The 23,637-nt window shown below is 41.3% G+C and overlaps 1 protein-coding gene across 6 annotated transcripts; it reads right to left on the reverse strand.

The window, feature by feature from the left end:
* Positions 1 to 22: 22 nt before the first annotated feature.
* Positions 23 to 23,213, reverse strand: LOC103131615 (girdin-like). 6 transcript variants are annotated; one of them, XM_016666197.1, is made up of 30 exons: positions 23,006 to 23,213; positions 22,479 to 22,881; positions 21,294 to 21,385; positions 20,009 to 20,114; positions 18,389 to 18,458; positions 17,843 to 17,901; positions 17,685 to 17,768; positions 17,467 to 17,607; positions 16,229 to 16,404; positions 15,031 to 15,112; positions 14,405 to 14,563; positions 14,061 to 14,207; positions 13,636 to 13,780; positions 12,108 to 12,671; positions 11,815 to 12,020; positions 11,517 to 11,741; positions 10,963 to 11,084; positions 10,731 to 10,869; positions 10,291 to 10,464; positions 9,053 to 9,214; positions 8,680 to 8,957; positions 7,810 to 7,953; positions 7,545 to 7,731; positions 7,053 to 7,198; positions 6,140 to 6,232; positions 5,239 to 5,420; positions 4,632 to 4,712; positions 2,713 to 2,928; positions 2,515 to 2,580; positions 23 to 1,758 (listed from the first exon to the last, which is right to left on the reverse strand). In XM_016666197.1, the coding sequence occupies exons 2-30, from the start codon at positions 22,539 to 22,541 to the stop codon at positions 734 to 736; spliced, it is 5,334 nt and encodes a 1,777-aa protein (XP_016521683.1). In that variant the 5' UTR covers positions 22,542 to 22,881; positions 23,006 to 23,213; the 3' UTR covers positions 23 to 733. The 6 variants fall into 6 exon arrangements, with proteins under 6 accessions (XP_016521683.1, XP_007543357.1, XP_016521678.1 ...); XM_007543295.2 differs by lacking the exon at positions 23,006 to 23,213 and having other exon boundaries at positions 11,517 to 11,711; positions 22,479 to 22,991; XM_016666192.1 differs by lacking the exon at positions 23,006 to 23,213 and having other exon boundaries at positions 22,479 to 22,991.
* Between the last annotated feature and the right edge of the window lie 424 nt (positions 23,214 to 23,637).

Raw genomic sequence — 23,637 nt, forward strand, 5'->3', positions numbered from 1 at the left:
AAAACACATCGGCTTTCATCTATTTTTTTTAACGTCTTTTCGCTTTATTATAGGAAAACGGCATCCAGGATAGTCATTTGGTCACGCTTTAATATCATATAGCTCCTAGTTACTAGAGTAATAATAAGTTACAGGTTTAGGAGGGGAGTTTGAACACTGAGATTGAGCAAAAATCAAATAGATGAAATAACAGGATTGTCACATAAGTAAAAGAAAATAGGCAAAATAAAAACTGACAAGCACCAGTTTAACCAATAATAATAATAATAATAATAATAATAATAATAATAAAAACATTAACGAACAGTTAATAATAACTTGGCATAACTGTGAACAGAAACTACAGTGTAACATTTTGTTGGACTCCTGGTCACAGATTCACAGCCTCATGCTGTATCATAGACATCAACATCTGGACATTCTGTCCTGTACTGATACAACTCTACCTGAAAAATATTGCACATCTCCAATAAGTATTTTCGATTCAATATGAAAATAAATAAAATAGACACTTCATTGTCCCGATATTACACTGAGTGAACAATTGACACTGGCCTTTACTTATAAACAAACAAAATAAAAAGTCCTAAAAACACAAATATCTAAAAAAAGAATACTATTAATTATTTGACACTTTCTGAAGATTTGTATCACAGCCAATTCTGTGTATTCTGATTCAAACCGATGTGTTTGAAGGACCCATAAGAACCAGGTGTTACGTGATTGAAAGCCGTCAGTCCTCGACTGTGAGCCCTCTTGCTTCCTCTGCTGTTTCGCTTTGCTCGTTTCCAGAGCCGAGCCGTGTCTGCGGTGTCTCCTCAGCGTTTTCTCCTCTCTCGGGGGGAGAGTTTTGCTCTGCCAACGGATTAGGACCGAGGAAATTTGTGCTCATGTCAATAGTGTCCAAGATTGTTGCGGTGATCTCAGAATCACTGAAGATTGTGTCTGAGAAAACCGAGTTAAAGGTGAACGACGAACCAAGAGGCGGCTCCTGCAAAACGGATTTGTGGTGTTTTGTGGGAACAATAACCGCTGGATCTCTTGGAGGTTTGACCGGAGGAACGGGCCCAGGCTCAATGTTTCTTACGTCAGAGTTTTGTTCTTGTGCTTGCTCCTGCTGCTCGGTTTGGACAGTCGCCCTGCAGTCGCCGCTGACACTGGAGCGTCGAGATGAGCCCTCCGCTGGAGAAATCACGCTCCTGGTGCGAGGGAGACTTTTAGGAGACCTGAACTCCCCCAGCTGTGCCTCTTTCACAAGAGGGGCAGAGAAGCAGTTCAGACAGCCAGACATTGAGGATGATTTACCCTGAACATACAGCACTGTGATCGGCGAACAAGCAGAGGCTTGAGCTTTTTCGTCTTTGGAGCTTACCCCGTCGAGCTCTGAGCTAGTTTTGCCTGCGCTGCCAGAGTCCGAGGAGCGACGAGACACTTTTTTCCTCGACCCCCTTCGGATGGTTCTCGTGCCTCTTGTGAGCCAGAAGTCCTGAGACAGCACTGGATCTTTTTGTCTTTGCAGCATGTCTGCGTTCAGACTGCTGGGAGTCGGCATCGTGGCGGCTTTCTCCCTGCTTTGCTGAAGCTTTGAGTGGGGCTGCGGGGTGGACACGTCACTGGGCGGCAGGTAGGAACACGAGGAGTTACGTGACGGGGGCTGCTGGACAGGACTGCTGCCGTTTGACCAAGGCTCGTTCTCCAGGCTCAGGCTCAACTCGCCGCTGCTCTCACTCTGGGCTCGACACTGGACCGCATTGGTCCCTGGAGAAGTAAAAAGATAAAGTTACATTGTTTTAAAAATGAAGAAAATAAGTATCAAATACCTTGAACCTTCGAAGAAGCCAATGAAAAGCTGGGACTTTATGGTTTAGTACTATAACTTTAAACATTATGGATGAACCATGCAAACGGTGAAGTTTGGTAGTGGAGGCATCATGATATGGGGCTGTTTTTTATTTTGTTTTTTTTAGCATAGGGGACTGGCAGACTTCATTTAAAGAAGCAAGACAATTTCTCAGACCCCCAAAAAAGAGAAAATAATAGAGAAATACTTTGGGGCATTCTTAAAAATTGCACAGATGTAACACGGATGAATTTCTAAGCAAGACAACAATAACAAACACACTGCACCTTCTCTCTATGTCCACTCTATTTCCTGTTTATCTGCTGTCTGATAAAGGTCACTATTGCAGAAAAACATCTTTTAAAAACAACTATATGTTTTATAACATAATTTTTTTATATGCAATTTATATATTCCTTTCAATCTGTTGGAGTTTTTTCTTCTCAACAGGCAAATGTGCTCAACACACTGATGCGTAGGGGGGAAGTAAGTAAACAGTAATGGCCAACAGGGAGCAGTAGAGCAGAGCCTCCAGCTCTCCAGTTGCGAACAGGAAAGAGATTAATTCAAAACAGGGTCATGATTGCAGTTTGAGGGGTTTAGCCTAATTCCTGATCTGACTGCACATCTGCATGCTGACTGAATCCTCTAAACAGGAAATCAAAGGGTTTTACCACGATTCTGCAGCCCGTCGCTCTCTTCACATCCAGATGGCACAGAGCTGCCATTCGAATCTTTGTCTGCAGGATGTAAAAAAAAAAAAGTAGGAAATCACCACCCAGCAAGAACAGGATTTACAGCTTCAGCCTCTGAGTGCTGTTCTACTAGTGCTGACGAAATCCAACACAACATCAGTTTCTGGTTGCCTCTACCTGTAAGCCACAGCTCAGAAATGTTTGGGCCAGTGACAGGGGTGCTGTTGTTGAAATGGCCAGATGGAAGAGTGGTGGGATGATGCTGGTGATGTTGGAGGATGGATAAAACGGAGGTACAGAGGGACGAGGTCAGCAGATCCTCTTGGCCTTCGTCCGCATCAGTTTCCTGCTTTGTCTCAAATGAGGTCGATGGCTGGGATAAGCTGCTCAAAGCTACATTGAAGGATGAAGGAGTGATTGGGTGGGTGGGGGAAATGGACAGACAGGTGAAACGTGTCATGCACAGTACAGCGTAGTTTGTCCGTCTGGTCATGTGAGCGGCACAGAACGGTTGCGAAGGCGAATTTGCTGCAGCTGGAAGGGCAAAACTCATGCAGCGCCACAACGTTCCTGCATTCATAAGGAGTTGTCTCCGTTATGGAACGTAAATGACACTTGAAGCTGTTGCAACTTAGAAAATGAGTGAAGTTTGATGAAATGAGGCTGAAGATTTGATGGACATTGTAATGTTGCTGTTAGTGCTAACACTGTAGCATATTGCAAAAATGTCCACAACTATAACCATCTTTACAGTTAGTTAGGTTACAACTAAAACCATTGATGTATTGTTTTGGGGTTTTATGCCATAGGCCAACAAATAGCAGTGCATAATTGTGATGTTGAAGGAAAGTAACACATGGCTTTCTAATTATTTGACAAAAATAAAACCCAGAAGTGTATTGTGCATTTATGTTTAGCCTCCCTGTGTCAATACTTTGTAAAAAGAAAAAGAAAAAAAAAAAAAACTTTTGTTATGTTTGTAAATCTGTACTTGCTTTGCATGTCAAGATACTAAATTGTCGCACATGCTGCCTCGCAAAAATACTCAAGTTCAGCGAGTTTGGATGGATTCATTTTCAAGACTTGCCACATATTCTCTATTGGATTCAAATAGCTCAACTTTAAATGTCCCCAGTACTGTCTGCTGTCTGTTTTGATCCTCATGATGCTATTTGTTCACATATGTTCTCCAACAAACATCTGTGGACTTCACAGAACATCTGGATTTTACGTATAAATCCTGTTACTTTTTTGGAGTAACATTTTTGGAGTGAAGAGGGCTGAATACAAATGCACGTCACACTTTTCAGTTTTGTTATTTCAAACAAAACATTAAAAACCAGGCATTTTTTTCCCCTTCTAATTGTTATTCAGTACTTTGCACAGATTGAACATATAAAACCTCAAGAAAACACAAAAATGTGAGAAAGTTTGAGTGGTACGAATGCTTTTGCAATCAGAGGTGGGTAGAGTATCTGAAACCTTACTCAAGTAAGAGTTAAGAGTAAAAAAAAACACATTTGGTAAAAAGACTGAAACAAAACATCAGTCATGTAATAATTAAAAGTAACACAATCAGACAGACCAAACTATAAAGTGAAATCTATATCAAAGGAGATCCTGATATTTTAGAGATCAAAATGAAAATGATCCATATCAATAACACAATTACAAAATATCAAGATACTGCGAAAGAAGCTTTCTTCCAAATCAGTTTCTTTCAGTATGAAACTTATTAAACTTTAACAAAAACTGCAGGTGTGTGTCTGTGTCTGCTGAGTTTTTGGCCAAAATAAACTTGTTCTGGATACTCAGAGTGGGTCGAGCATCCAGGAATTTAACTCAAGTAAGAGCAGTGATACTTCCAGACAAAATTACTCAAGTAAAGGTAAAAAGTACAGAATAGTAAAAGCAAACCAAGGAAAAGTAACTTAGTAAATATAACCAGTTACTACCCAACTCTGTTTGCAATGCACCATTTGCAAGGACCAAGCACATTATGACGTAGTAGCATAAAGCAAAGGCACTGCTGGAATTACTGCTATAAGACGCGAGTCACAATGAGAGCAGGCGGTGGACACACCGGTTTTTCTTACACAAAGAACGACGGAAGATGGACTTGACTTTGTCTTTGTCCTTCAGCCTGCTCCTCAAACGGGGAAACTTTTTCACGGGGGCTTTTCAAAACCACAGCGTGACCACATGAGACAAATACACATGACGATGGGAGGGGAGGAAAACACAAGGGGAAAACAAAATCCAAAGGTCGACAGAGGGAGGGAATGAATCCATATAAACAAGAAAAAGACACAAGGGAGACGTTTATGAGTGTTGGAGAAATTTCACACACAAAATCCATCAGGAATAATGAGTGTCTGGACGTGGCATGCAACGCCGTCTTTGAGCAGAAAAAAAATGACAAATGTTGAAAATGCTCATGTGAGTTTTTGGATCGGTGTTAACAAGACAATTCAGCTGATTTGTGATTTAATGTAGTCAAGCATATTTAAAGAAACGGCAACGATCAAACTGCGTCGAGGCTCAGAACAGAGAAGCACGTCCGTAAATAGTTTTTAAACAAATTTACTATTTATTAACAGTCAACATTTGGTAATTCCATATTTTGAAGGCGAAGATAAAACTGCTTCTTCCTCTCTGACAGTCACAGGCCTGATGCGGTGAGTTTCAGGTTCACATACTCACTGCTGCCACGTTGCTGTGAGGTGAAGTCACCCGCTGAGGTGGAGGCCGATCCTCCCGATCCGTCGGAGCTGATGAAGGAGCCGCCGTAGTGGAGGGCTTCGGCCTGGGTGCTTTCGGGGACGTTTTCACGGCTGCTGGACTTCATCAGCTTCTTCAGCTTCAGAGTTATCCAGTTGCCACGCCTGCCAGCGCAACATGGTGGAAATGATGGAGGCAACAGAGGTGGAACTCAGATGTTCAAAATTCAAACTGGAGTCTTATGGTTAGGAGTGGGTGATATGGACTTAGAGTTTAATCAGGATATTTTGTGGTAGCATCTCAATAATGGAAAAAAAAACAAAAGAAGATAAGAACTGTTTCTTACTGCTTCTTTGTTTTTTTTTTTTAGCTAACTGTAAAGATGGGACTGCATGACGCCGCAATCTTAACCTCACAAACACAAATACTGACCTCGAAAAACATGCGATTTGTAACACACTTCTTTTATGTGAAATCAGTCAAATAAAAAGTGTGAGTATATCACTAAGCTGCACACGGAAGCTGCACTGAATTATATTTTAATTATGTTTTGGGAGATTGTAAACTGTGACGACAATAAATTAAAATTCTTAACATGTGAAATATCACTTGCAATCAATGCCCACCTCTACTTATGATTATTGATTTTACTAATCAAATAATAAAAAATTAAAAGGAGCACAAATCAAACATTCCATCTAGCAACTCTCAAGAAGTTGACGATCCAACTATTCATATTTCAGACTTTACCTTTCCAGTTTGTAATCTTAATGTGCACTGAGATGGTTGTGTTTAGCAAACAGAAGCATCTCAGCAGAAGCAGCTGCAACATGGAAGCTGCTTGATTCACTCAGCATTTGTGTGACTGTCAGAGACGGTTTACCTGCGAGGAGGTGAGGGGTCGTAAAACTTATACTGATCCATTATCTTTTCCTCCAGCTTCTCCTTCTGTCTTCTCAAATCATTGAGCTTATCACTGAACAAAGACAGAGACACCATTGGGGTATTATTATTATTATTATTATTATTATTATTATTATTATTATTATTATTTATTTTATTTTTTTTCTTCTTCCTTAAAATGTTCCTAAGTATATCTTCTCTTATCTGAAGCTGTCACTCATAAGTCATTCAAATTTGATCCTTTCCATCCGACTGGATCACAATCAAATTCTTTTTTTTCGTCTAAACGTCTGCATTTGTTTACACCTGCTGTTTTAGCAAAGAAACAACTTAGTTATAGCTCATAATGATTTCACCAGGACATATAAATGCACTCTTGCAAACATTCTCTGTTCCATTAAGAAACAAAATTCACCAATTATATAGCAATCACACAGAGCTTGAATCATTGTACTTATGTACAATAAGTAGTACTTGCTAGCATAACTGTATAACTGCAAATACTAGCAGTTGTTTCTAGTCATAATGTGTTAATGATAAACATGCATGTTGTGCAACTCTAGCTCGATGTTCCAACAATCCACAAATCCTAAAATAAAAGTAACAAGATCATTTTTTGTAAGGCAGAAACCTTTTCTCAGTAAAACAAAACTTCTTCTGTGGCATAATCGTGATGCGACAGAGTGGTCATTTATCTTAGCCAGTCTTCAAGAGCAGCAAGACAAGAAAATATCCAAGAAATCGAAACTTGTGCTAGAGAAGAAGAGTTCAAAATACAGTTCAAATATCACCAGCCCGAGTGCTAGTAACTGTGGGACAAGTGATCTTATTCAAAACTTAATAACTAAATAATGACATCGGGTTGTTTTGTGTGCGTCCTCCGTGCTGCTTACATGTACTGTCGCTCCTCAACATGAAACAGATCCTTGCTTTCAATGTTCTGCTCCAGCAAGCTTCGGTTCTGCAGCATCAGGGTCTCGATTTGGCCGATCAGATGCCGATTCTCTTCTTCGAGGTTCCCCTTCAGCTGACTCAGCAACTAAACATCACACGCAGAAATCAATCTTTAGTTCGCTCAAATCGAGCTGCGCAAACAAAAGTTGGTAAACCTAAAGTGTAACTAAACCCCAAATCAACTTTTTTTTTTTTTTTTTTTGTGGATAAACAGTAAATAGTTTCTTGAGAGTTTCTGCGCAGATTTGAACATTTTTGAGTAAATTTGTCCAGTTTTGCAATATTTGTCCTAACACCGTCTCAGTTGGGACTAGTTATACTTTAAGGTAATGTGATCATCATAGAAAGAACTGCATGTCAAAGTATAATTTAAAAGCTGGCAGCAGATCATAAAAAAAAACCCAAAACAAAACGTTGTGCTAGTCCAATACCTCACACTGGTTGGTGAGCTTTGTGAAGTTGATGTCCAGCTCCTGGTCTTCCTTCTTCAGCTTGGAGAAGTCGGCCTCCAGCCAGGTGTACTTCAGGTTGGCCTCGTTCAGCTGGCTCTTGAGCAGCTTGTGGTCCACTGTCAGCGCTTCGTTGTCGCTGAGAAGCAGCCGGTATGTGCGGTTGAGCCTTTAAATGGGAAAAAAAAAAAAGCACGGTGAGCCCAGCGTCGGGTTAGTCTGGCGTCTGTTCTTTATGTTCTCTTACCGGTCCTTCTCGTCGCGGAGCCTGCAACATTCGGCCGCTGTTGTCTGATGCTGTTCTTTCTCCAGAGAGATCCTCATCTGCTCCTCCTTTAAGGTTTTCTCTCGCTCTTCCAGCTTAGTTCTCTGCTGCATCAGGTTGTTATATCTAAAAACAAAACAAAAAAAAAAAAATAAAAAAATCACAGACAGAGGCGGATCACATGAGCGCACACCGACGCACTTTTAGTAAACCATAAACTGTCATGGACTAAACTTGCTTGCAAAACTTGTCATACACCTTCAAGTTTTTTTTTTTAAATCTTTTGTCAAATTTTAAGAAAATTATACTGATTTTTTTAATCACTGCAGAGATCCATACCTCATGTGAGAAAATGTGTTTACCTATTAGTTTTGCGCTCTACAAATGTGGCCTTTATGGAAGAGAGGTAAGAGGAATGCCACTGTTGAAAGAAAGCCACATCATTCCAGTAAAATACTTTAAAGTTTGAGCTTATAAGCAGGGCCGGATTTAGGGCCACTGGGCTTGAGATAGTTTTGGTGCCCTATTTAAAAAAAGAAAAAAAAAAAAGCAGCATTTTATCCACATTTTACGTTGATAAAAATGTAACAATATTAAAACTCTACACTTCATAAAGGCTTATGACATTTATATAAGCTGAAAAGTTTGTAAAACATGCATTTATTGTAAAAACATCCTAAATCTCTGGGCAGCCGAAAACTTGGGGGCCTGCACTACAGCCCCTGTTTGTGTTTTCTGGAGTTGTAACCTCAATAAATGTGAAAAAACAAAACAAAACAACAACAAAAAAAACCGCAACAAACCAAAACAACAGCTTTCATTGTCATCCTGCCAACATCTCGTCTCTCTGACCTGTCCTGTAAAGTTCGATGCTCCAGCTCCAGCGTGCGGTGGGCGTTCTTCAGACAGGCATGTTTCCCCAGCAGAGCCTCGCACTCCATGGCTTGTCGCTCGTGCAGAGCCGTCAGTCGCTCGTGATCTCGCAGGAGCTGCTCGTGAGCGCCACGCAGCTCTTCCCGTTCCTGTATGGCGACGTCACGCTCACTTTCTATGCCGGACTGCTGCTGCTGCAGATGAGCGTTCTGGGCCATGAGGGAGGCACTCTGGGAATTTAGTGTCGACTTCTCCACCTGCAGAGGGAGAACAGTTGACGCCTTGTGTGGTTTTGCTTCACCGGCGACTATGTTGCAATGATTTCAATATCTAGGGAGTACTGAGGCGGGACCTGGAGGTTAGCGTTGTGTGTCTGCAGGGCCGTGTTGCTCTCCTGCAGCGAGGCGGCCTGCCTCTGCAGGGCGAGGATCTGAGCCTGCTGGCTGTCCGACTGACTCTCCAGCTGCTTGAGTTGGACCTGCGCTGCCTGCCGTTCGGCCTCCAGAGTGGCATTCTTCAAGAGAAACAGATGTCGCTCAGGACCACCAACAGATTACAGAACCCTGCACCTCTGGTTTAGATGTGTGAAATAAATTATTCTTATGCAGCGTAATGTTAAAAGGTGAATCCAGGCTTTTGTTTCAGCGCATCAGTGTTGACAAATTCCACAATTTACAGATATAATCATTGACCCACTAACGATTCACGCAACCCAACTGTATTTGTTATTTTTATTTAATACTTGTAAAATACATTTCATGTTATCTAGCCACTCCAAAATGGCAAAGACAAGAGAACATTTCATTCAACTAAGGCAGGTTTATGAGTCAGTTTATGGCTACTGGAAAACAGCCAATTGCCTAAAGAGAGCAACAATCCTGTGGTTCGGTCGGGTAACAACAAGACTGATATTTCCAAAAGATTTCAGGTCAAACCCCAAAACAAACCAAGAGCCTGACAATGATATATAATAAAACCTAAAAAATCCGAGAAAAGTTCAATGGAAGAATATTGGCCTCTGCTATAATGTTGGTACTGAGTCTTTCATAATTATAAAGATTCAAAATATATGACCAAGTCATCACATTCTGCTTTCAAGGTCAAATCATTATTAGATTATACTGGAACAAGGTCATCAATAATTTCATCCAATTTTTTAATTTCTTAGCAATAGTTTCTAATAATAATAATAATAAAAATAAAAAAAAAAACTCAAAAAAGAGATTTCATGGTATTTCAGATAAAATGTATGCATCTTTCATCTCAGTTCAATCTAATCCAGCACAAATAAACCAGGCTGGTTAGAATCTGATTAAATCCAAAATTGTCCAATTTCTGTAAAGTGCAGCCATGCATTAATTTTCCAATCCTGGTTTGACCTATTTAGGCTCATGGTGGACGGAAGTCGATCCCAGCTGTTATTGAGTGGAGGGCGTACATCCCAGCGGGGCTATTCCTCCTCCTAAACATACACGGATCGATTTCTAATAACGGAGAGGAGACCTCCGGCAGAGTCACATTCAGAGAGGCCTCGGCGACTTGTCGTAACACAGGATCTGCCTCGGTGGTCGACAGTAACAAACTACTTACGTTTCTCTCCACTTCAATCAGGCGGTCTTTGAGCCTCAGCAGCCCCCTGGTAGCCTCGTGGCTCTCCCGCAGCCACTCCGTCATGGCCTTGTTGGTCTGCGCTGGAGGGCTGGAACCCGCCGCCGCTCGCTCTTCCTCCTGCCGCTGCTGCAGGGCCTCGTGGCTCAGCTTCACCTGGTAGAGGTGTGCAGCTTCACTTCGACAATCAGCTAATTCTCTAGAATGAATTCCCTACTCCTGACATCGTAGTGTTCACACTACGGTGTAGCTACGGCTCCATTTTCATTAAGAAACTGACTGGAGAAGCCACTGCTTCTGTCTTATCCATCGTTTTTTTTAAAATATTTATTCGTGTTTTCCACTTCCTCTCTTCGTTTTGTTGAAAGTTTAACTCGCAGAAATTAATCAAATAAAGATCTGAACCTTTTGACTTCACTTACAGTCTTCAGCTCCTGCAGAATCTGCTGGTTTAGAGAGGAGGATTCCTGCAGCCGAGCCTCCAGGGCGGCCATCTTGTCATCTTTAATCTGCAGGGACTTCTTCAGAGACGACTCCAGCTCGGATTCTAGCATCTTGACCCTATCTCAGGAAAAAACATTAAATAAAATCACGTAAGATATTTAAACATACAAAACATCTTTTAGAATTGATATCTAAGCAGTTTGCACGAACCTGCTGTCTGCTGCTTCTAGCTGCGCGTTTTCCTGGTTCAGGACTTTCATCTCCAGCTGGTGGGACAGCGTCTCCAGCTCGTTGTCTCTCTGCTGAGTTTTCAGCTTCTCACTCACCAACTCCTGAAGGTGGATAGCATTTTAAATGACATGAGTCCTGAACTATTTCACATTTTGTCAAATTTCAACCGCAGATTTCTGTGTATATCTTATTTGGATTTGGCAGACCAACATAGTGCGTCATTGTAGAGTGAAAGGAAAAGCAAAGACGGATTTATTTATTTGTATTCATCCCCTCAGAGTCAATACACTAAATACACTTTTCGTAATTGCAGCCCGAAAAGAAAAAAAAAAAGAATTGTATTAGAGTATGCCACACTTTAAAAAAACACACACACAAAAAAACAAACCATGCAGTTTCACGTGAAATTCCAGTACAATTCATTGAGGATGTAACATGTGGACAGCTTTAAATTGTAAGAATACTCTCACAAGTGACACTAATTAAACGTTCCCATGCAGATTTGTAGAGGTATAGATGTGGTTTATCCTCACCTCTCTGAGGGTTGCCAGGGTCTTCTGGTCAATAGCAGCTTGTTTGATCAGCTCCCTGTTGTCTCTCTCCAAGCTTTTGACCCTCTCAGATGTTTCTCTTAACCCCTCCGCCTCCTTCACCAGCAGACGCATTTCTCTTTCCAAGCTTGCCATGCAGACGTTACGGCTGTCTAAGTTGGCTTCCTGAATTTCGGCCTGGAAAGGATGAACATAACAACCAGGAAACTACTTTCGTAGCTCTTTTAGGCCTTATACTGTCACCTGTTTTATGAGTTTATCAAATAAATGTGATTTCCACCTGCTGTCGGAGTCTTCGGTTTTCTTTCTCTAGTTGCCTTTTGTCTTTCTCCAGCGTGGAGGTTTCGTGCTCCAGGTTCTGTTTCTCGGTTTCCAGCTGCTCCAGACGCCGCGCTGAGATCCGAAGCTCTTCCAGGGATGCCTGCAGGGCCTGGTTTTCTGCCTCCAGCTCCTGAACTTCAGCCTCCAAACGCTGCACTTTACGTTCTCAAAAAGCGCAGTAAAGTAAAATAATGTAAACCGTGGCATTTCGAATAGTTACATAAGCATATAGAGTGAAGCTACCAAACCTACCGGTGTTGTAAAGAGAAGTCTGTAGCTGCTGATTGAGCGTGTCCAGACCCCTGCATTTAACCTCCAGCCGCTGTGTGTGCCTGCTTGCATAAGATGGACGTGTTGGCACACCTGTGTGAGCGCTGCCGTGTTGTGGCCTTCTGCTCTGTGAGCCTGGGGAGTGACCGCATGACCCGACACAGCAATGGAGCTGATTGTGGTTATTTTCCATGGTTTCCAGATCCGACACCATTTCTTTGTCTTGATCCTGCAGGTGTCCGTTCTCCTGCGCGTGACAGTCCGGATAACCCGTGAGAAGGATCCGACTTTGGCCTGCTTCCAGCTCTTCTGTGATGAGCTGCTGCTGGCAGCGTGAATCTCCCGAGAAGGCGTTTGTCTCTGATTGCTCTGCCGATGAAGTAAAGTGGTTGGCGTTGCAGGGGCTGGGTTTGGCCTTCCTGCAGCTGCTATGAGCTGCAGCTCTCAGCTCTTCGATGGTCCTCAGGAGTCTTTGGTTTTCCTTCTCCAGCTTTAAAATTTGACTCCGGGTTTTCTCGCTGACCTCTTCGCTCAGCGTCTGTGGCCCTTTGAAGAAACACACCAAAAGTTTGTAACGTTTGGAACCAAAAAGATGCGCATTAATGCTAACCTGTCTTTTAAACGGCCTCACATTTCCTGTTTCAATTTACAGAAATTGAAATTGGGCCAGTTATGTAAAAGAAGCTGAATGAATTAGCAGTCTCAGGTTTGCTTAGATGTAAATAAAAAGAGTTTTATTTAATTAATTGATCTGAGAACAAAGGGAGACATGCATAGTATTTTAAGCATTACTTTATATGAAAGAAAATTTAGGAAAATATCATTTCAAATGATTAAACTGGATTTAAAGCTGTGAAGGTGAAGGTTTGCAGAAAACTGCATCTGAATTTCAGTCAGCCAGTTGGAAGGTTCAGTCCAAAATTACAAAAATATTTCAACCAAATATCTTAAAATTCATTGTAGAAATGAAGACAGGTTTAAAGGCAAACTATAAAAAAAATCATTAAATAAAATAATCTTTGTTTATTCAATAAAACATATTTAGTAAAATTTAGTTTTCATTCAAATAAAAAAGATAAAAACTGATTTTGAGTCAGACTTCGGATGTAAAAATGTAGCTCATTTAAATATGTTAAATTATCTTGGCTTAAAGTTGAATCATTTTTAACATGCTGGTCGTGGCCCGGTTCAGTAGTAATGGTTCTTGAGACATTTCATTCTTAAGCTCTGTACTGATGAAGAAGCCTGATGGATGAAGGCTGAAACATCCTCAAGGACGGTCATGTCCTGGATGACCGAGAGTCCGCAGCAGCGGGTGGCCTACTTAAATATCAGTCCTCACTACTAATTTTATGGAACTGAAAACAAAACATATTCCTGTGAAACTCGGTCTTTGACTGGCTTTCATGTGCCAGTCCTTCTTTGGGACACAGCAGAAAATATTTAGGCAGGTTCTACCTCACAACAACATCCCCTCCCTCTGACGCCTGCTGCTCCCATTTTCTCTCACCGTGGGAGTTGTCTGCGGTCTTGGAGAGCTGCTCCAGCTCCCACCCCAGGTGTTGGGACTCCTCCATGCTCCTCCTCTGTGCCAGACACAAAGCCAGGTTCTCCTCCTGAAGCTCCTTCATCCGCTTTGCGTCTGCTTCTTTCTCCTGAAGTCAAAACAAAGCGCTTCAAGAATCGGCTTGGCGTGGCGCGAGGAATGAGAAAACAGTAAACTAAAGTGTGTGGACTTGTGCTGCCTCCTTACTCTCGAAAAAAATCAAAAATCAGACTTTGATTTTGATTTGTTCCTAAACGGAGTAACTAAAAACGAAAATAAAAACAGACTGCCGTCATGCAGGGTGCTTTTATTTTTAAATCACCTTACTGTCCCTGCCTTCTTCTAGGCAGAAACGTCAAAAAGCTCCTTCTGTGTAAAACATGCCTGACCTGCTCCATGTCATGGACGCGGGCCTTCAGCAGCAGGTTGTGTTTCTCCAGCTGGTGGATTTGATCTGTTCGGGACCTCCAGCCCTCCAGCTGGTCCTCCAGCACCTCCTTGGTCTCTTGGAGGACCCTGTTGTCCTCCTTCAGCTCCTGTGACACGCCAAATACGTTTGCACAGCTAACCTATCAAGTTCAAATTTTCAAGCTTTTTCCTCAAACCTTTTAAATATTCTTGGCAACAAACTACATTTATGCACGCGTGGCATCAGGAGCAACCGTAACTCCTTAACTTTCAAAGGAAGTGTAAGTAAAACCCAAAAATGGAAAACAATCAAATATGCCTTCACCTCCACTTTGGCTTTGTAGAACTCCATCTTGTGCAGCTGCTCCTTGTAGCGCCCGACTTCGCTCTCCAGCTTGTCTGCCTTGATGGCGCGCTCCCTCAGGGCGTCGAGCTCATCCCGGTAGGTACGGGCGGCACGCGCATCCACCTGCAGCTGGGAGTTCTGGATGAAGGTCAAACACATGACTTCCCTTTAGAGGCAGGACTTAACAAGAAGAAAATACACCTTTCACATTTCTACAAGCTTGACATTCCCTCCAACTCATCCTGGAGATTATAGATATTTATAAATATGAAAAGAACTTCTGACTCAAAAGTTGGGGGTTTTTTTCCCACCAGTTTTTGCTTTAGTCTAATGGCTTTAATGCTGTTTTAACAGATTTTGACAAAGCATTTTGGAAGCACACAGAACATGTCACTGTTGGAAATAAATATGTCTTCAAAAACAAACGCTGGGCACGCATTAGCATCTCTTTGCGTTTTTCTTTTTGTTTGTTTCTCAGGTTAGCCAATCCTTCATCAAACTGAACATTTTGTCACGTTACAACAAAAAAACTCTCTTTTACTGAGATTTTATGTGACTGACCAACACAAAGTAGTGGGTAACTACGTATTTTTGCCAAGTCGTACCTCCTGTTGAATCCGTTTTAGTTCGGTCTCCACGTTTTCCAGCTCGTGTCTGCAGTCGAGCATCTGTTCGCTCTTTTCCTCTCTGTGGCGATGCATGCAGCGAGAAACTGCAGTTAGGTGTGTTGCGTTAGCATCACAGAATAATTTAACGTGATTAGTTTTTACCCACAGAGAAAGGGAGGACAACTCACAAAATAAAAAATTTAGAATAAAAAAAAAATAGAAAAGACGACAAACCATTTAAAAGGGCAAAGTAAATCTGTGCCTGAAATCTCTGCTTGCTCAGAGGCAGCTGGAGGAATTATCCCACCAACAAGAGAGGATAATACACCAGAGACAACTGGATGGAGAGAAATGGTGGAACTGAGACCTGGATTGGATCAGGGTTAATGTGTGACTGTGTGTGTGTGTGTGTGTGTGCGTGCGTGTGCGTGTGAGCGTGTGCGTGTGAGCGTCTGCGTGTGAGCGTGTGTGTGTGTGTGTGTGTGTGCGTGTGCGCGTGAGCGTGTGTGTGTGTGTTGTATCCACTGAAATGCAGAGCAAATGTGGGTCAGTGATAGTGCACCGCAATGAAACCTGCCAAGCAGGCAGCAATGTGGGCCAAACTCCGCAGGGCATTGCTTATCCTGTGCTATCTCTGCCACCGTCGTTCATTCACTCTCCTCCAGCAGCTAAAAAAAGGGAAGAGCTTTTAACGTTCACTAATCACTGACCCAAGAAAGTGAGAAGATAGATGTCCACATTCCTCTTTTCTCAAGTCCAATCTTATATTTTATACCCAAAGCAAACGAAGGTCATGGAGTATTGACTGAAAAAAAGGTCCTGATCAACTTCAGCAATAAAGAACAAAATAAAATACTTCAGTTAATCATTTAAGTTAAATTATTAGAATGGTTTTGTAAATTAACATATATTTTTGTATATTCAACTAAAATAAATTAGTAGAATTTATTATGAAAAAATATGTAAAACGTAGATTTGGTTTGACACTAGAAAGAAAAAAAAAAACCTCAAAACATATTCCTAAATTGGGAAAATATTCATTAAGTTCAGTCCCAATGGTAATTAGTAAATCAAAGTCTTATTAGCTCCTCTGAAGGTAAAAGCAGACCATATAACCCTGTTATTTAACTCCTGATAAAATCCTTATTTTTAAGCGTATTTATGTCAATCTTCTCTTAATCTGTGGTGTGCTTACAGTTCCTGCCGAAGTCGTCTGATCTTTGCCTTAGAATCAGCCAACTCCACAGCCAGATGTTGCTGGGTTCCTGCCTGCTGCTGCATGCTGGGAAAACGGCTGGCAGGCTGTGGACTGGACGGGCTGCTGAGCAAGCTGACAGCTCCTTCCTTCTCCAGCATCAGCTCCACTATTGTCTGCAGAGGTGAATGGAAGTGAATTTAAGATGTTACAAAAATAACTACAGCTCATTTTCCACCCTTTTCTGATATCTGAATCATTTAGACATCTGTATAAGTGTGTCGATAAATCTTTTCCATTTTTTACTTCCACACAATTTTTGTACAAATATGATTGGATACAGCACTCAGTAAATAACCAGCTTCTTTAGCAATAAGCGTTGAGGCTTCCCCTCCTTGTCAAGGGTGTCAATGACTGTCTGGTGGACATCTATCCAATCAGCAGTCTTCCCCATGATTGTGTAACCTGCTGACCCATGAGAGACCATGTAGACCACATTTAACTGTTTCATAATAATCAAACTTTCTGAAACAAATTTTTTCCTCTGATTTCACTGATTCTAAAACTAGATGGCTTAGACAACTTTGAGCTTTCTTCACTTAGCAACAAGTTTCACAAAAAAGGATGTTATTGCTTGGAAAAGTTGGATTTAGTGAAGTGAAAAGATCTGGGGGCGAGGGGGGTGTGGTTTCAAATGTCAAAGTGTCAGTCAGATATGGGTGGGCGTTTATCGTATTGTTTGTCATTTATCGTGAGAATTTTGATTTGCACTTGAAAGGATAAATTCCCATTGACGATGTTTAGCACCCCAAAACTGTCCATACTCTTGGGATTGCTTGCTTTAGCATTTCCTCCATTGTTCAATGAGAGTATAAATAAATATAAATGAATTTGAAAATATGATTAAATGCTGTTAATGTGTGTAGTTTAGTGACATAAATCTCACTTTTTATGTGATTGTTGTCCTAAAAAAACAGCATGGCAAATGGGATTGATGCAGCCTCTGCCATACATTTAACTAAAACATAGTAATAAATAGTTCTTATCTAACCCTAACTCTTTTACTGCACCACAAAATATTGTGATGAAACTTTAAGTCCATGTCGCCCACCCTTACACTCAAGTTACAAAAATCATCTGATCTCAAGCTGATCCTTCTGTGCAACTCTAAAAACCTGTGAATAAAGTGATGCGTGAAGGTAAAACATGTTCATAAAAACATGTTGTTAAAGTTGTACCTCCAGATGGGTGTCCCTCTGGTCCTGGATGTGTTGGAGGTGTGCTGCCATGTTCCTCATAGCGCTCTCCATCTCCTCTGGGTGAACGCCACTGGACCCCAGCCACTGGAGATCCAGCACGTTCTCCTGACTGTGGGTCAGCTTTTGGCCATGAAGAAAACAGCCAGTCAGTGTAGTGAGAAAAGAAGACAAGACCGGAAGGGTTGAACATCTGATACCTCCTGAATGTGTCCGGCTATGGCAGCTTTTGTATCAAAGTCAAGCGTCTGAATCCTCTCGATGTACTCCTCCTTTTTCTCACACTGCAAACAACAAAAGATGGCAAGGTTCTTATCATAACACACGGGACAGAAGAACGCATCAATAGCAAACGCACCTGAACTGCACACCCCATCAACAAGAGCAGAAGGTTCTTCATTTCTTCCAGACTTTGTTCTGCAGAGAATGGAAAAGGAAAACGATCAGAGCTGGATCCTTCACGGAGGATTTCTACCATCTGAGCAGGGACTTGACTGGTGAATTTGGGTCAACATTCGCCAAAGTTTTGCCATCACAAGCCAGTGCACTTATTAGATTGATTGTGCAATTGAATAAAATGGTTAGGGAGGAGAGAATATTGACTCTGCTGCAGTCTTCTGCAGCCCGAGTTGAATTAATCACCATGGACAGTGAGGACGTCTTGTTTTAATGTTGCAATCGTCCAACAGAAACAACAACAAAAATGTGCTGTAATTTCATTGCATGGATTAGTAAAAACTTTATTACAAACATCCTCAAATTCCTAAAAAAAAAAAAAAAAAAATCTAACTACGTGTGCTGAAAATCAGCTGACAACTAAGCACACTGTGAGCCCTTCCAAGCTCCAAAGCTCCAACAGAGTATGGAGACGAGAAATCCTGTGAGGCATCTTTAGGAAACCTACCACAGTAAGGAGTCCTGCCCAGCAGCAGCACGTCTGGCAAAGGAATCATGATTAATTGTCTCAGATTATCCTGCAGAAAAGAGAAAACAGAGGAGGAAGAGATGGGGACTGAAAAACAAAACTTGCATATTTTGGCTGGAGGGAGACATGCAAGACCTTTGGCTACATGCTTCAATAAATCTGGGTGAACGTGCGTGGAGAAACCAATCCAGCTAATGAATATGCGTAAAAGCCGGTGCAGCTCGCTTCTTTAGTGCAGCACTGAAAAGGTCCAAAATTCGCCTCAGTCTATAGGTAGCTTGGTTGTGTGAACAGCCTGTGTGACTGCTGGTGAGGGGAAGCCGGGAATGTTAATGGCCTCTCACTGAGGAATAGAAAACTGTGCTTTGGTGACAAACACTGTTCACTTCGACTTTAATGCATCAGATTGTGATTGTGAACAGCTTGAAACAGCAGTCAACTTTGACCCAAAACCTCCAGGTGTCTCTTAGAGGGTTGAGGAAGAAACGCACTAAGAGACACCTGTTGTTCAAACCACACATCCAAGACTCCAGAAATTAATCTGAAGGAAAATACACTTGAAGAAAGCTGCAGATAATAGATGTCCACACAATCTGGTAAATTTGGGGAACTTTGGGGCAAATATTGGCAAGTCAAGATGTGGCACGCTGACTAATGAAGCGCCCAGCTGCCAGACATTGGACATAAATTTAGGATCTGTATCACAAGAGAACTATCCCATCCCAATGAGATATAAAAAAGTCATTATAGTAAGATTTATAACTCATTACAAACAAAAAATCTTCTTTTTTAAATAAGAAAGCAACAGCAGCACCTCTTGGGATCTTTTAATGTTGTACAGAGGAAACGGGGTGAGAAGGAGAGTCATAGCCAGCCTCTTTATGACTCTTTAACAAGTCATAATCTGTCAGAGGAACATATTTTTATAAGTTAAATTTTCTCATTTTAACGAGATCTAAATCTCGTCTCGCTAAAACGAGAAACCGCTCCGTAGTTTATGGCAGTAAAAGGCTTCCGTAGCTGACACATTCCGACCCAAGAAGACTTCAACTGAATCAAAAAGTTCTGCAGAGTGCATAAATATGCCACAAGATCACTATGCTATTTCTATTTAATATTTCCCTTGGAATATTTGTGTTTCGGTATTGAATTATGCAGGATAAAATGACAAATCACAATCTCATTTGAACAGGGGCGTGTCCGTGTGTGAGATACACAGTGTCTTGTCCCATAAAGAAACAGTTCTGTGGTGATCTTGAAAGATTTAGGAGAGACCGACGGAGAGACAGACAGTTCAAAATTTTCCACTGTGATTTTTTGATTTCATGAGTCACTACAGAGCTACAGTATTTCTGCCTGTTGGTCTCCATATGCTGCTTTACTTGCTGCTGCATGGTAACCTCTCTTCTGGGCTGATTACACATCTGCTGACATGACCGATATTTAGGCCACCAGATCCACAACATGTGACGCCAATGCAAAGTTGGAACAGCATCCCAAACATGCAGGGATCCCGTTTAGAATGCGATTACGAGACAACATGTTTTGCACGGGATAAGACGAAGAGATAAGACGCTAGGAAATTGTCCAAAAGCTCACCAGATAATAACTTCTGATTTGCTGGACAAGAAAGTTCAGGTTCTGGATCCTCTGACCTGGATCTCTGCACACTTTGTTTGGACACTGAGTTGCAGCAGAAGGATTTCTGAAAATAGGAAAGCATGAAAAACACATTTTAAGTGGCATATCTTCTGTTTCCAAACAGATAAACAGGCAGAACAAACTGGCTCGAGGCTCAGACTCTTCTGTGAAAATAAGACTAAGGTCACCATTCATTCCTAACTTTAGCCTGTGTGACATCATCGCTCCAGACCGGGGTGGTTTTTGAGCCAGACAGAGGGGGGCACGTTACACTTTTCACTGGCTGCACATCAACTTTGGGAAACTGGATCGAGTGGAAATGAGCCAATTGAGTTGAGTTGGCAAAGTGTGAACCTCAAATGACCAAAAATTATGCAGGCCTGGACACCAATAATTTCATCTCAGGGCTGCTTGCATTCCTTTCCACACTGTCTGTCCTCTATCTGGACCTTTATCTCCCATCTGTGTCCCACTGGCGCTAAACAGCAGGTCCTAATCTCAAAAGGGTCTCTCAATCCAAGGGATTATCCCGCCTCCTCCCCTCCCTTCCTTGCAGCATTGTTTTTACATTTAAAGCTGCGCGACCACGAGCGGGATGAGTGAGCCGAATGCTGGCAAGTTGTTCACAAGTGCAGCCTGGGCGTCATCAGTTTCTCCACCTCCTAACAATCAGACTCTGCGGTTAATTTCTGAAGTGTCACTTTGCCCAGACATGAAGGCCAAACACACGAACACCATCAGTTAAGGCTTTTAATAATGGATGAGGGCAAAGCTGCACAGAACAGAAGGCGAGCAAATCATAATCTCTTAAGTAGCATCTTGACAGCATGTATGATGATGTCTTTTATGTTTTTGGCCAGTTTGTTTTTTTCTGCAGCCAGAATGCTCGGCCTCAGCGCATATAGGATTCATGCTAATTCTAACATTTTCTGAGAAACTCTAACCTGAAAGTAATGAGGAAGTTACACTTAAAGTCTTCTGCTGACAACAAAGATCCTCTTTATTTCTGCAGAGGGACAATGGCGGCACTGTTGATGCCTGGATGCATAAAGATGCCTGATGCTGCACCAGCAGCCCCTAAATTACATTTACTGCCCTATAAAAATCTCCAACGCTGACAGGTCACTCATGCTCATCCAGTTTTTTTTTTTTTTTTAATGTTGCCACTGGTTTTGAAATGCGATCTGAAAGTGTTCATATTCATAAGATGTTGCAAGAGGTGAAGTGAGGTGTGCTGACTTACATTTGAGCCATTATCTTGTTCAGAATCACTCCATCCAGAAGGTCGGAAAAGTCCAAGTGGATTCCCTCATCAGCTGGAATGAACGTCTTCACCTAATCACAGAATAAGACATGCAGGAGCTTTAAAGGGAATTCACAATCTCTGTAATTGCACAGATAAAAAAAAACTCTATTAGCCTTTAACCAATGTGCAAACATTTTTGTAGATTTTATTATTAAAAAAAGAACGGAAATTCAGCTTTATAGTAACTTACTTACATTTAAGCTACTGCTTACAATGTTCATAATAAAATTAGTTGGGAATAACCTTTGACAACAAAGATAGAGCGTCATCAAGTACTGTGGGCCTGTTACGGTGCAAGACAAACCATGACATCCTTTATAAATGAAGATATGCCAGTGATTCAGTCTACGATAAGGGCAGGTAACGATGCCAATCTAACCCGAGCAGACGCTTAAAGTTCCAGATAAACCTCTGTGCTCCATGTGAGAACAGACTGTAAGTTCACACTGTCTGTGACACAGACCTGTCAGAATACACAGTGTGTATTGGGCTGCATAGATAGAGACCAGTCAAACTGCTGGTCATGACGTTATGCCTGATCAGTATTGTCTGAGTCAAATGGAAAAATACCTCCACTTGTCAATAGTTCATGAAAATTGAGTATCTCAATCAAGTGTTATTCTTTAAAATTAATCTATTCATTTGTTTTACTTTTTTTTAACTATCTAGAGCAATCTGAGGCCCCTCTGCATTCAAGTGTTATTTAAATAGGTTACCACTGCAGCATCATTTAACAAGATAAAATATGTGAAAATTGTGTATTTCTTCTGTTTAGAGAGATTATGAAAGTTGACAAAACTATTCATTAAATATTTGTAAAATGTGTACTAAGATTTCTATAGCAAACTTTATTTTTGGGGACACAGGTGGAGAGAACACATCTTATTAATGACCTATAAAATTCCTTAGTTGTACAGCAGAGGGTACAAACTTAATAGATTTAAATTCTTCACACAATGTTTAAGAACTTGCAAACAAAATTTAAGTATTTCATAATGTCAGAGTAAACCACTATACTTCTGTTAACAAACCAGGTTTGAATAACGTTGCAATGAAATTATTTGTGCATTTTTAATATCCTCTAAAAATTCCCGTTTTATAGTGCACAGAACGTTCACTTACCCAAGTGACAAGGGGGCTCAGCATGAACTGATCCACGGAGGACAGGAAATCTCCACTTTCCATGGTCCCTAAAAGCTTGTATTTTTATCCCAACAGGAAGTCCAAGTCCTCTCTGAATTAAGACCGTTACACTTTTTAAATAGATGTTTCTATTTTTAAAAGCGCTTCAATCTGGTACGGGACAACATAAAAGTTGTGTTTTTCTGATTTGTCTTCAACATATCCGCATTTAGTCCCGCAACAACACCCAGACACGGATAGACATCCTCCCGGTCGTTTGCTGCAAAGGCATCTGCTGTCTGTATCCTCTTCCTCCTCCTCCTCCTACTCCTTTTCCTCCTCCTCCCTGCTGTCACTCAGGGAGACTCACCGCTGATGCATCAGCGATATTTAAACAAATGAACTGCAACAAAACGACGTATGACATATGATAAAAACATCTACTTATCTTCTGTCAAATACACCTTGTTTTTAGGCGAAATGCTATTGCAGCTAGCAGTCCGTTGCCATGGTCACAACACACTTACCGACTCAATCAATCAAACAGTCAAATCCAAACGGACAGGAACACGTTATTTCTTAACGGTCCACACCATTCACTGTGAAGGTAGAACCCCCCCCCCAAAAAAAAACAACTTACTGCGCCAAACTTTGGCTGCAATGAGATGTGGTTTTATGAGGCAAAAGCGCCATCTTGTGGCTGAATGTAAACCGAGTTCACAATCACATCCATCCATTTACCTTTGATTGTGCTTCAGTTAGTTTTTCTTTGAAATATTTTGCTATTTAATAGTTATATTAAAATCCGTCTGAAACTGCCAAACGTTCATAACCAGTTGCTTACTCTGGAGCAGACATTTCTGCACTCCTTCATTTTGTGCCCACACTGTGAAACAACAACAACAAAAAATCTAATCTAAATCTAATTTATGGTAAAGTACCGGTAGCTGTGCCGGTATTTTACCGTAAATTAGATACTTTTTTTCCCCTCTTTTACAGTGCAGACCTGAACTGAAGGAAGACTAAAGACTACTCCTTTAAAATTAAGGTGAAGGAAATCGTTTTCAAAATAACTCACTGGTTTTATCCCACTGAAGTGTTTCCACTGAAGGATGTTGATGTAAGCTACTCTCTGTGTAATCTTACAAAAAGAATATTA

Source organism: Poecilia formosa, unplaced genomic scaffold (genome assembly GCF_000485575.1).
Source record: "Poecilia formosa unplaced genomic scaffold, Poecilia_formosa-5.1.2 Scaffold11, whole genome shotgun sequence".
NCBI lineage: Eukaryota > Metazoa > Chordata > Actinopteri > Cyprinodontiformes > Poeciliidae > Poecilia > Poecilia formosa.